We start from the raw sequence: 13,098 nt of genomic DNA, 5'->3' as shown, positions 1-13,098 counted from the left end.
ACATACCTGCTTCCGACTTCGTAATGCTATAGCAAAGCAACACAACGAAATAATATACAAAATTACTCATCATAATTTCATACTGGGTTCAAATTCGTAATTGGAACAAATATCGGCTATGTTCGTATTAAGTATTAGTCAGAAAAGTGGATAACGTTGTTTAATCATTACGCTAGCGTTGTCAAGATCATCAAATCAAGCCGGATGGACAACACCCCTGATTTAAGTCTGTTTTATTTGTAGATAGGCACGCGTAGGTTAATCTTTTAAATCAACTTAAGTCTCTAATTGGTCACTTGCGGCATATTTTTGTGGCACAAAAATTTTGACCAATTGCTATACAGATATTATAATGGCAAATATGATGGGAAAAAATGCTGTCGGCCATTAAAAGCATAGGCAATTCATGTCCGTTCAAATACTCAACTTTTGTTACAGTCATCATTCCAAACATTAAAGAAAATTATGGAATCCAAAAAATCAGGAAACAATTTTCTGATAATATATATACTTGACATATTATGTCAAGTTTTGGTATACTATGAAGTCGAATTTTGTAAAACAAATATTTTTTTTCTTTTTAAATTATTACTATTATTAGTTCTTTGCCTTAATGAGGCTGATTTTAGAACGACACGTTCTTGACAGTACTTGACAACTACTTCAATGCTGCCATCTGCACATGGTGACTGCATAGTGCATACCAATGGCATACACAAAAGTTCGCAAATTGCAGGCATCTTTCTCGTTTACTCCAATAGCCGGGTCCACGCAGAGCGAGCACGTACGTGCGAGGCAATATCCTCACGCACAAACCGGCCAGTGTAGACGTGCCTCGGCCGAGGCGGCGCGTGCGTTTTCCTCGCCCGAGCCTGCCGCCTCGGCCGAGGCACGACTACACTGTCTGGTAAGGACCCGGCTAATTAGAGTGACAGAGAAAGAGGCCCGTAATTTACGAATTACGGTATTTGCGGTAGGCCCTCTGTTTAAAGATAAAGATAGTTTATTATTCAAGTAGGCATATTACAATTACGCTTATGAACGTCAAATAAAGCTACACCGGCTCTAACCCTACACCTCTGACCCGAGAAAATTGAAATCCCCCCTCAATTGGAGTAGGGTCTGGGTATCCCAATATGGACCGGCATGAAACTCGGCGGGGGCGGGACACATCTTTTATAAAAAAAGTAGTAATAGAAATTACAACCTATCAAACAAACTAAATTTTACACATTTTGTTTAAAAACCTGCAGGTTTAAACGGATACTATAATGCAATGGGCTATAAGGTCATAAATGCATGAGATATTCACAAAAACAAAACCCATCATCATATTAATATTTTATTATGGTGTAAATGGTATTGCTAGTTTTCCCTGTGACAGGTTAACTTCCTCCCAGCATGTGCAGCAGAGTGTCTTCCTGTCCATTATGTCCGTGTACAGCTTGCCATCTAGGTGGTCTAGCTCATGCTGTGCAATTCTAGCCGCCCAGTCTTTAAACTTTTCAGATTTCAGCTCACCTTCTGGGCCAAGACCTGAAATATTGGAAGTAGTTTTATGTTTATGTGCTAAAATTGTTAGTCTCTTATAAAAAATTATAAAACTTTGGCATTAGAAGTATTTTGTAAAAAAAAATCAGAAACACCAATTAGTTTCTTCAGGGGTCCAGTTTTTAAAATTAAGTGACCATGGTAGTCAGTTTCTACACTTCTTCTTGAGTCTATTAAATAAGCAAAAAATCAAATAGGTAGGCAGTCCTGATCCAGACCATGGTCCGCCATTTGGTGACCGCTGTGATATTATAAGAGAGGTATGGGCATTGTGAATGTCATCTCGCTTTGTGTGGTAAGGCACAGCACAGCAGTTGTCATTCCAGATCTAGAGCAGAGCCCAACTGGGGAAGTACCTCCACCTTACACAAAACCGCAGCCAAATAACACTACACCCTACTCTTAGTGTTGTGTTCCTGCCGGTGAGTAAGGTTGCCAGAGCTCAACGAGGGGTGGGGGGAGGGGTTTAGGGTCGGCAACGCGCATGTACCTCCCCTGGTGTTGCAGGCGTACATAGGCTATGGAGATTGCTTACCATCAGGCGAGCTGTATGCTTGTTTGCCACCGTCATAGTATTAAAAAAAAAATCTAAATTCACTAAATATTATGAATTTTATATCATGGCATATTATTTAGTGTGGGGCCTTAAAGTATTAGTCTCTGACATTGGGGACCTTTTACATCTCCAGATTTAAGGTATTTTTAACCATAGAGACTATACATCTCGGTTGTATTGTGTAGTAATTATTTATTTTAAGATTATTATAATTTAATTACCCGCGTATTGACTGTTGTATTTATTAAATGTTTTATGTATTTTTCATGTCAATACATGATGTTACAATAATGTTGTATTGACTTGTAAAAGAGCCCTTGAGGCCTACTTGCAGAATTTTTTAAAAATTTTGAATGTTTGCTGTGTTTACTTTTTATTGGCTCATTTAATTAAAAACAATACTTTAATATTGTACAGATTAAAAATACATATGATTATTCATATAATGGAAAAGGTATGTACGTGGTATGTACCGTAATATAGCTATATCAGTCATAAAACAACAGGTCAATTACAAATTGAAATGTTTACCTGAAATTTCAACCTCTTTGTATCTAGGAACTTCTGCAGAGAATCCTCTAACGCTCTCACAGCCCTCAGCATGGGAGACCTTGCGGTAGTCGACTATTTTCAATGATGGATTGATAAACACCTAAAAACAGATGAAAATAGAATGTACCACTTTTTGAACACCATGTATTGGTGTTTTTTTTTCAGCTCGTTAGCATTGTTTACTTACTCACAGTGTACGGTACTACAGTCATACCACGGGATTTGACAATATCTGGACTCATATTCTTAATTTCTAGCGCAGTTAACTGCATAGCAAATATCCTCATATTCACACCAATTTGAGGCGCTGACATCCCCAGGCTACCATATCTGTTTAATACTACTTCTAGTTTTTTAATTATTGTCTGAATCTGCTCAGTTTTTATTGATTCGGGGGGTACCGGCTCGGAAACTTTACGTAACCTAGGATCCCCAATCTGTACGACGTGACTGTAAGGAGGATTGACATGCCCACGGCTTGGAGATAGCCTGGCGTACCAGTTGAGCACTTTTCTAGATACAGTCATTGTTGAGCTCAGTCAGTGAATATTATTAAAGTTTTATCTAAATAAATATACAGATTGTATTTCAAACAATATAACCTCAAATTACAAGAAGTGTCAGTGTCATTAGGGATGACGTTAACGTTCCGTTCCACACATCATCATAGTCCGTAATGACTCCTCTACACGATGGCCCAGCGTAGGCCAGCCAAGGGACGCATTTATGCGTTAGAGCGAGCAAGTGGTATTGCTATCTCAATCCACCGCATAGCTGCGTCCCGTAGACTGGCCTACGCTGGGTCATCGTGTAGAGGACACCGTGGTGACAACCAATTCAGATTTTGGCATGAAATCCGGAACGTTAAGTATTTAATTAAACGTCATTTCCATGCCGATTGCCGATTTACGTTTACCGAATCTACTCTGCCGCGATATAATATTCAAAGGTCAATATTAAGCATTTTGTTAATTATTCATAATTAATTCGGATATACAACACTTTAGCCACTGTCTGGTGAATCAGTTCACGTTTATAAACATATACTTGTGTGGTGAATTTTGTTTGTTTGAACTTTAAAACTAGGGAAGTAGGCAGCCTCGCCTTACCGACAAGTTTTGAATTTGTGTTAACTTAATGATAACATCTTTGGCAGGGTTCAAGGCAAGTTCTTATGTAATTACTTATGTATTGTTGAATAACAGCTGCCTTTATCATACATATATCGTATGGCGAAAAATAATGATTGCATTTGATGTTATAAACGCGGTCTTTAGTCATATTTTTGTTGTTTTTGGGCGTATTTTTATACCCAACCTATAAATATTAGCATACTTCACTATCGAACGAGCATATTTACTGAATATCCAGTAGTTTCGCTTTGTAACACACAACCTTTATCTTTTAGTTGGTTTGCCATTATAGAATGCATATTTTAAATTCATAAGTATGGAAGTAATTAAATTGGCATCAATAAGAACTTATGGCACTCATTGTTTTAAGTGATATTCTGTAGCACTAGCTATAAGATTTTTTGGTCTCACACACACAGAAACACTTACTTCATATAGGTTTCTTTCCTGTTTGGACAATCTTTACACCATCAAATCTTGTTAGTATTTGTATTTTGCTCTGAAATTGGTACATTCAAATGCAACCATATGGACTAAACATGTCTGTATAGTAGTTAATTGTATTAATTAGATTTCATGGGCCTATAAATCCCGGGCTTTTAATATGGTTGTGTGGGGATATAGAACCAACAGATAGAGGCCCCTTGGAGAGCTTTAATGTTGTGTGAATTAGTTAATTTAGTTCTAAGATTGTTAGATATAATTTATTTATTTATAATGTATTGTTTATCTAAGTACTCTCTGTTGTATTTATAAATGTTATCAAAAGTAACATTTATATGTTCTTCTTACTCTATTATATCATTTAAGTGTAAATATTTTAAAAAGTCATAGAGGATGTAAGTTTTCAAATTCACATGAGCTATTGCTGACTTTTCGTGAAACATGATAGGGTACTTAGATGTGGACCTTACAGACCAGGTTTGAATGGCGATTACATACTAGCCGTCCCAGCATTAAATCTTCTTATTAAAAATCAATTATCTTTCAGATGTTTAAACTAAGAATCAAACTATCAAATGCCCTAGCCCTCAAGCGCATGATGTCAACACAAGAATCAGATGTACTATTCGAAACATTGAACAACGCAGGTGTCATCACATTAAACCGTCCCAAAGCTCTAAACTCCCTCAACACTTCCATGGTGACAAAACTATTACCGCAACTTCAAGAATGGGAGAACACGAAAACCTGTGTCATAGTCAAAGGAGCCGGGGATAAAGCTTTCTGTGCAGGCGGCGATGTTAAAGCAGCCATAGACAAAGTGGAAGGACCGATCTTCTTTCATACAGAATATAATGTAAACTACTTAATTGGGAAATATAAGATTCCTTACATAGCGATTATCAACGGTATCACCATGGGAGGAGGTCTAGGATTATCGGTGCATGGACGATACAGGGTGGCGACTGAGAAGACACTCATAGCTATGCCGGAGACGAAGATTGGGCTGTTCCCGGATGTTGGTGGATCATATTTCTTGCCAAGGTTGCAGGTCAATTTAGGATTGTATTTGGGATTAACGGGTAAGCAGTAATTCATTCATTTCATTTATTTATTTTAATCAATCCAGCATTAACAGCTAAACCTTACGTGGTAAATTGGCGCTTGTAGTCTCAGCTTGGCTGATTGGGGATACAGGTTCCACCCGAGGTTTTCAGCTTAGTTGTAGGTGTGTAACGCTATTAATGAATTTTACTACCTTACAGAAACATGTATCTGCAAAAGTTAAGTACAAAAACGTGCTAAAATGGCCATCGTTTATGAGTTCCTTTTATTTATACAAGGTAATTAATTTTTAGTGTCACCGTGCAGTTTTGTAGGCAAACTGTTCGTAGCTGTAATATTATGACCTTGTTTTGTACGGGTAACAAGGTCTTTATATTTATTTGTGATTCTCTACTGATATAAGTACCTACTTTTATAGAGTCATTTAGGGTTTATAACAATTTGGTTGGTCAACACAATATAGCGCATGAAATGTTCAATATGAAGTAAACAAAGTAAGTAGATAAGTATCTGTTTTTAGAATAAACCCTGAATGGTTTAACAATTATACCTATGTACTACCTTCATATCTTGATGATGATGAACTTGATTCTAAGAATGGTGCTAGTTCAGTGGTGTCACTCACGAATTCGAGCCAATCGTGCAGTCTAATCCAACTAGTTGCTACCAATCGTGCGCGTGATGCGAACCCATCAACCAATCGCGTTGTGGCGGTAGACTACACGATTGGCTCGAATTCACGTGCATAACACCGCTGTACTGGCCTCATTCTCATTGCTTGTAAGGGCAATGATAGGCCGCCCATAGATATATGTCAATGGAGTCAATAGATTTTGAATCTTTTATACAGTACTTACGATCCATAATGAAAAGACAGCGCCATCCTTGCGTTGTCTCGGCATTTTTGCCACGTTCGCTACCATTGACGCAGCCATTTAAATGTGAAACTTAGTTATAGTACAGACGTCTTAAAATCTTTTGACGAGTAAAATGCGCCCTCATTCAAACTGTTAAAGTGAAATTAATTTTGTATTTAGCAGAAACGTCTGGAAATTATACCACAAAGATTATAATTAAATTTAAAAAACCGGCCAATAGATGCGAGTCGGATTTGCGCACGAAGGGTTCCGTGCCATTATTTATAAATACGGCAAAAAAATCATGTCTGTTGGATGGGAGCCCCCTTAAATATTTTTTTTTATTTTGTTTTTTAGTTAGTATTTGTTTTTATAGCGGCAACAGAAATACATCATCTGTGAGAATTTCAACTGTCTCACTATCACGGTTCATGAGACGGTGACAGACGGACGGACAGCGGAGTTTTAGTAGGGTCCCGTTTTACCCTTTCAGTACGGAACCCTAAAAATAGAAAAGTGGAAAAACTACTGTTTCGGGGAATACTCGAACTCGCACTTCTGGATCACTGGCGATGGGCCAGCTCTGTCAACTGAGCTTCCGAACTATCAATCATATGCGTGCCTTAGGGAGGCGCCTAGCGCCATCTAACCTAAGAGCTATACACTTCTTAAACGGCTACCGTAGTTATACTTTTCATTTATTTTAATTACAGGTGACAGACTAAAAGGCAAAGATGTTGTCAAAGCCGGCATAGCCACCCACTTCGTCCCATCCTCCCGTCTCTATGAGCTAGAAACACTTCTCTCCCGCTGCACCAACGAGACCGAGATACAAGCGTTGCTAACCAAGTTCCATGAGCCCGCTGAAGATTTTTCTCTAGCGGAGAACATTAAGCATATTAATTATTGCTTTGCTGCTGGCAGCGTGGAGGAAATTATTGAGAGGCTGCAGAAAGTGAATAATGACTGGTCTAATAAAACGTTGAAGGTAAGAAATTAAAATGGCTAATACATAATGTAATGTAGTGTTTCTGTCTTATTTCTGAAAGTGGATTAATTCTGTGGAGTTAGATTTATGATTTCTCTGTTCCTGTACAATCCCATACGATTAAATAAATTATTTCTGGCACATACGTCACACCTAACGCAGGTGGGTGTAGACAGTTCAGTAACAAACTTCTGGGTGTCCTAGGGACACTACACATAACATAGTCGGGCTCACATATTTACTGTGGACTTACTCAAAATTGATATCTTCTTCTTCTCAAAGAAATCAATGTAACTATCAAGCGGAAACTCTTTAATACCAGCATACTTCCTATACTCACTTACGGCTGCCAAATCTGGGCTCTCACTAAAACACACATTAGAAAGCTAGAAACCTGCCAAAACTCCATGGAGAGAAGTATGCTGGGAAAAAGACTATCGGATAAAATAAGAATACAATCCATAAAGAAGCTCACCAAAACAAAAGATGTCACAAAAACAATAAAAAAGTTAAAATGGAAATGGTCAGGCCATACAATAAGAGGCAAAGAAAAATGGTCGAAAACGATAATGAACTGGTTCACTGGCCATAAGAAAAGGAAAAGAGGTAGACCATTTAGAAGATGGGTGGACGACATCAAAGCCATAGCAGGAAGCACATGGACGAGAGTTGCCAAGGATAGAGAGGAATGGAGAAGGTTGGAGGAGGCCTTTTGCCAATAAATGGCACACAGACAGGAATAAAAAAATGCAAGAAATGTAGAAAAATTGAAATTTACTTTACTGTCTGAAATAAAGGATTTATACATTTTATACATTTATACTCAAAATTAAAACACTGCAAAGCCTAATTTTCAGATGAAACCTTTATCAGTTTCAAAGGAGTATTCGTTGTCTATTAACCTGTGCGATAATATATGCACTGTTACTTACAGGACCACTCCTTTTGTTTGTAACTTCACTTCCAGTGTGATTTTTATAATATTTACCATAATCTGTGGGGTTATAATAGGATACCTACTGTATGTAATGTTATGTATGTTTTTTTAGAGCACTGAGCCCCGCGGAGTTTCTTAGGTCAGAGGTGTAGGGTAGGACTACGTATACGGTCCTTCTTGGCATTAATTACCAGTGGCGGCGCGTCACAAATATTCGTAGGGAACCCGGAGCTAATTTTGCTTTCCTTTTCTCCATGAACCGATTGTGACAGTACTCAACGGGCTGAAATTAGACAAGCCGGTGGGAATCGAGTTCTTTGAACGATCCGCCACTGTTAATTACAGAAGTTACATAAGCGCATTCTAATATGACTAAATTTAAGTTTCTATTAAACATCTATAAGAGAGGTATGGGCATTGTGAATGTCGGTATGGGCATTGTGAATGTCGGTATGGGCATTGTGAATGTTATCTCGCTTTTTGTGGTAGGGCACAGCACAGCGGATGTCATTCCAGGTCTAGAGCAGAGCCCAACTGGGGAAGTACCTCCACCTTACAGAAAATCGCAGCCAAATAACACTAGACCCTACTCATAGTGTTGTGTTCCTACCAGTGAGAAAGTTTGCTAGAGCTCAACGAGGGTTAGGGTGAGGCGCGCAAGTAACACCTCTGGAGTTGCAGGCGTCCATAGGCTGCGGAGACTGCTTACTATCAGGCGGGCCGTATGCTTGCCACCGTAGTATAAAAAAAACTTTGACTCTGAACACATAGGCCGGTAACGTGCGACAATCCTTAGGACAGGTGCCGACTTATCCTCCTTCAAAATTAGCAACATCGATATACTATATTGATTCCTTTTTTTCTCAGACGCTCCACTCCGTATGCCCTGGCTCCCTGAAAATCACACTGCGTGCGCTGCAGCGCGGTGCACAACTAGAACTGGGGCAGTGCCTCAAGATGGAGTACCGAGTAGCCTGCCGCAGCACTGAGAACCACGACTTCCCTGAAGGTAACAGAACTGAACCTTATTGTAATGGGATAAGAGCTAGCATTGGGTTGGCGTAGCTGCATAGCATAGCATTTTTTTTACAGAAACATGTTTAATTTCTTGCATGCGTTCCATTTTAATAGCCCTAATTTTTTTTTTATACCACGACGGTGGCAAGCAAGCATACAGCCCGCCTGATGGTAAGTAGTCACCGTAGCCTATGGACGCCTGCAACTCCAGAGGTGTAACATGCGCGTTGCCGACCCTTTAAAAATCTGTACACTCCTTTTTTGAAGAACCTCATACTGTAGACCCTCGGGAAAACCTCCTCGGGAAATTGACTGAGTGAAGCTTTTTATTTGCAGGTGTACGCGCCCTCCTGGTCGACAAGGACAATAGCCCCAAGTGGAAGCCCGCGACCCTCGCGGAAGTCACCGACGACTACGTCGAGGAGTTCTTCAAGAAACTGCCAGAAGACAGGGAGCTTAAGTTCTTTGACTTTGAGTCTAAACTGTAACTTAACTGATATGGTACTTCATCGGGTGTAGAACCGTTTATAAGGACCTCGCTTATTTAATCCGGTACAACGACGAAATTTTGAGATCCTGTTCCAGTACATGTGGCTTTCCATTAGAGAAGGCTCCTTGTGGTCCACACACATGCTCCATGGGAATCCACATAAATAAAAAAGCCTCGAACACAAAAAAATAAAAATAATACACATCTGATAAATAAACAATAAAAAGAGTGTACGAGAACCCCTCTATAGGGTATAGGCCTCCTCCAAGGTTTTCCAGAGCTCTCTGTCTAAGGCTGTTGCTATGCAGTTCCAGGAAAGCCACATATGAATATTTAATCTTGGTTAAACTAGTCGGTTACCTGATGTATTTAAGCACGTCTATGTCAGTCTACAATATACAGGATGTTTTTTTATGAGCCCAAATTGAAAATCGGAAAAAAAACAGCAGCTTGAACTCTATAGAAAACATCGAGATATGATTCGTAAACTAAGGATAAGTGTGAATAGTCTTACAGAAACTTAAGGAATTCTATTTTTTAAATCAGATACTAATCACAAGCAGGTACAAGTTTTTTAAGTACGGTAAAATAAAAGTTTTGATATTCCTTAACTTTGACAGCCACAGGACGGCTGTGAAGGTCCTCGGAGCCCCGATCCGAATTTTAAGATGCGTAAAAAATTCCTAAATATACGATATGGCCGTCAGCTTTACCATTGCAATAGGGACTTACGCGGGACTCCGTGAAGTTCAATTTCGTTTAAATAATCGTGATCGCCTGGCGCCCGGGGCAGGGCATATTCCTTCGGCGGCGTTCAAAGGGATGAATATGGTTTTGGTCTAGTCAATGAATTTTGTTAGAAATTTTTTGTATGGTCCAATATTGCTGAAAAAAGTACCTTTTACTTGTTTGTGATTTCACCGAAGAAATCTCGTAAACGAAAGCTCCTGCTGGAACAACTGATAAAAGAATAAAGACTGTTAATCTTCATACAAAGTCGCGTGCATTATCTTCTAACGTAGCGTTTTAGGGGGTCCGAAGCCCGACCATTTTGTATGTGTTAAGGGGGTCGCGTCATGAAAAAGATTGAAAAACACTACTCTAGCGGCTTACCCCCTTATTTATAAAACTTTACGGGCCTGTTTTAGTTAAATTATGTTTTATCCCTTTCTGACAAATACAGAAGTTAAAATTACGGATAAAGACAAACGATTCATAGCTAATTCAGGCCTGTAACGCGTTTATGAATAACGCCATTACTATACAAGAAAATTTGGTAGACAGATTTGAATTATTGTTATGATAACCTCTAGCGCGCTATGGCGACCGATTTGACGACAGTTCTGGCCTATTGGGTAGTGAACCTGCCCATGAAGCCGATGGTTCTGGGTTCAAATCCCGGTAAGGGCATTTATTTGTGTGATGAGCACGGATATTTGATCCTGAGTCTTGGGTGCTTTCTATGTATTTAAGTATTTATATATTAGGTACATATATCGTTGTCTGAGTACCCACAACACAAACCTTCTTGAGCTTACTGTGGGACTTAGTCAATTTGTGTCATAATATCCTATAATGTTTATTTATTTATGGCGCCATTTCGAGGTCGAATATTCTTATGTCTAAATATTGTCAGTACAAATATCTGTATACTTATGTAGAATTCGTAGATTCGAATTTCTACGGATCATGTCTACAAATGTCTCATGTTTACAACATATAATCTAGACATAATAAGCGTTTAAAAATGTATTTTATCATTATTGAAAGAGTCACTAGATGATTTTTGAAGCATTCCACGATAATGTCGCTTACGGAACGCCATTCTTCTAATACTTCTGAAAATCCTGAGATAGCGATATCGGGTCTGGGAATATTTCATGACTTGGCTTACAATTGGCGGCATATTCTCGAGCTTTATCGATTAAGGTGGCAGCCTTACAAGGCAAAGGCGTTACGTATGCGACATTCTCGTGGAATGCCCGTTTATAGCAATGGCGATAGCGACTTTGTGTGAAGATTAACATTCTTTATTATTTTAGTGTCACTGGTAGCCATGAATGCCAACTTAATTTGAATTTACCTCAAAACAGGGTTTCATGAATTTACACACATATAGTTCGTGTCATCCACGATGACGCGCAGATTTGTCAAATCTAACCTTTAGTAACATGACAATACGAATCAAGGCAGGCGTCTTCATTAATGACACGATCTATAAACTTAAGTGCAATAAAAAACAATTTTGTAAAAATCAAGTGCCACTTATTAGTTTTAAGATAAAATTTTATACAGATATCGTTTTTTGTGTATTTCTGTTTACGTAATTCCAGTATATTCCAAAATGTCATCGCAGACTTAAAAAGCATTTATTATAGAACTATCGTTTTGTAGTATTCTATAGGTACTTAGTTTTCTTGTAAAGTTTTGTATTCCTATTTGTATAAATATGTGTTATTACTGTGAAATATATCACTGAAAAAGTTATATTTATTTTTTCTATACCACATTAATCGCATTACCTATTCCCATATACACAGATTTTTCTACTGTAGAAGACTTCCCGGCAGTGGGCACGTAGTAAGCCACAAAGTTCGTAGTTCCTTTTCTCAAAAAAATTGTACTAGATTATTATTAAGAGAAAATACGTGTACCATTATTTTTCACGCACTTGCTTGTTTCAATTTGGTCAGTGATAACAAGATCTATAGCGTTACGTTATTTATAACTATAGTTGTGCAGTTCTCGAGAATGTTCTCCGTTTTGTATGGGGAATGTTCTCGCGCGAGAACATTCCCAATGGTAAACTAGAAAGCCAGATGGCGAAAGAATATGCCCTGCCCCGGGCGCCAGGCGATCACGATTATTTAAACGAAATAGAACTTTACGGCGTCCCGCGTAAGTCCCTATTGCATTGGCGAAGCTGATGGCTGTGGCCGTCGTTGGCGTCCTTGGCAAGACTTTCCGATGACGTCCACAGCCGTCTGTAGCGGAAGCGGTCAAAGGGGTAAACGTTCTTCTTCTTCAGGCCTTATTCCCATCTCTATTTGGGGTCGGCTCTCCTAATCCTTAGCCTCCATAGTGGTCTTTTCTGGCTCGTCTCTGGGTCCGTATTGGAGCTTTTGAGGTCTTTCTTTATGGCGGATATCCATGTAGTTCGAGATCTCCCGCGATGCCTTGGTTTCGGTTCAAGTTCCAGCACTTTTTTTGTCATGTGGTCGGCAGGCCTCATGACATGACCATACCACCGAAGTGTTTCTTCCAGCTTTTCAGGTATGGGCCTTATTTTGAGACTGCCACGAATATACCGGTTAGGTACCTTGTCAAGAAGTGTAACCCCTGACGACCACCTCAGCATTCTCATTCAGCAACGTGAAGCTTGTCGGTTTGTTGTATCTTCAAGGGCCAGCATTCTGCTCCATACGTCATAGCTGGTCTCACAGCTGTTTTATAAACTAAGTCACGTCAACGTGGCTCCCATTTTCACATTAATGTATTGTTGGGATTA

The 13,098-nt window shown here is 39.1% G+C and overlaps 3 protein-coding genes across 5 annotated transcripts in view; 1 reads left to right on the top strand and 2 right to left on the bottom strand.

The window, feature by feature from the left end:
- Positions 1 to 400, bottom strand: part of LOC133520867 (neurexin-4) — a 47,047-nt gene extending 46,647 nt beyond the window's left edge. Inside the window, 1 exon segment of the mRNA XM_061855561.1 lies at positions 7 to 400. Within this exon segment, the coding sequence (XP_061711545.1) occupies positions 7 to 73 (67 nt within the window). The 5' untranslated portion in view covers positions 74 to 400.
- Positions 401 to 882: 482 nt separating this feature from the next.
- On the top strand, positions 883 to 12,077 carry LOC133520865 (3-hydroxyisobutyryl-CoA hydrolase, mitochondrial). 3 transcript variants are annotated; one of them, XM_061855559.1, is made up of 5 exons: positions 883 to 907; positions 4,784 to 5,318; positions 6,872 to 7,146; positions 8,951 to 9,092; positions 9,437 to 12,077. In XM_061855559.1, the coding sequence occupies exons 2-5, from the start codon at positions 4,784 to 4,786 to the stop codon at positions 9,586 to 9,588; spliced, it is 1,104 nt and encodes a 367-aa protein (XP_061711543.1). In that variant the 5' UTR covers positions 883 to 907; the 3' UTR covers positions 9,589 to 12,077. The 3 variants fall into 3 exon arrangements, with proteins under 3 accessions (XP_061711543.1, XP_061711542.1, XP_061711541.1); XM_061855558.1 differs by lacking the exon at positions 883 to 907 and adding an exon at positions 3,466 to 3,608; XM_061855557.1 differs by lacking the exon at positions 883 to 907 and adding an exon at positions 3,615 to 3,823.
- LOC133520866 (peptide deformylase, mitochondrial-like) lies at positions 1,327 to 3,356 on the bottom strand. Its single transcript, XM_061855560.1, has 3 exons — positions 2,851 to 3,356; positions 2,639 to 2,759; positions 1,327 to 1,536 (listed from the first exon to the last, which is right to left on the bottom strand). The coding sequence occupies exons 1-3, from the start codon at positions 3,184 to 3,186 to the stop codon at positions 1,346 to 1,348; spliced, it is 648 nt and encodes a 215-aa protein (XP_061711544.1). The 5' UTR covers positions 3,187 to 3,356; the 3' UTR covers positions 1,327 to 1,345.
- Positions 12,078 to 13,098: the final 1,021 nt, after the last annotated feature.

The sequence above is a fragment of the Cydia pomonella genome, chromosome 8, assembly GCF_033807575.1.
Source record: "Cydia pomonella isolate Wapato2018A chromosome 8, ilCydPomo1, whole genome shotgun sequence".
NCBI classification, from domain to species: domain Eukaryota; kingdom Metazoa; phylum Arthropoda; class Insecta; order Lepidoptera; family Tortricidae; genus Cydia; species Cydia pomonella.
The sequence above is the reverse complement of the archived record's forward strand: the minus strand, read 5'-3'. Positions and strand labels throughout refer to the sequence as shown.

Coding starts and splice junctions, on each gene's coding strand:
- LOC133520866 (XM_061855560.1), bottom strand. CDS start 3,186: ATGACTGTATCTAGAAAAGTGCTCAACTGGTACGCCAGGCTATCTCCA. Junction 2,760..2,850: donor TGACTGTAGTACCGTACACT/GTGAGTAAGTAA, acceptor ATCTGTTTTTAG/GTGTTTATCAATCCATCATT. Junction 1,537..2,638: donor CAAAGAGGTTGAAATTTCAG/GTAAACATTTCA, acceptor CCAATATTTCAG/GTCTTGGCCCAGAAGGTGAG.
- LOC133520865 (XM_061855557.1), top strand. CDS start 3,797: ATGATAACATCTTTGGCAGGGTTCAAG. Junction 3,824..4,783: donor CATCTTTGGCAGGGTTCAAG/GCAAGTTCTTAT, acceptor ATTATCTTTCAG/ATGTTTAAACTAAGAATCAA. Junction 9,093..9,436: donor GAACCACGACTTCCCTGAAG/GTAACAGAACTG, acceptor TTTTATTTGCAG/GTGTACGCGCCCTCCTGGTC.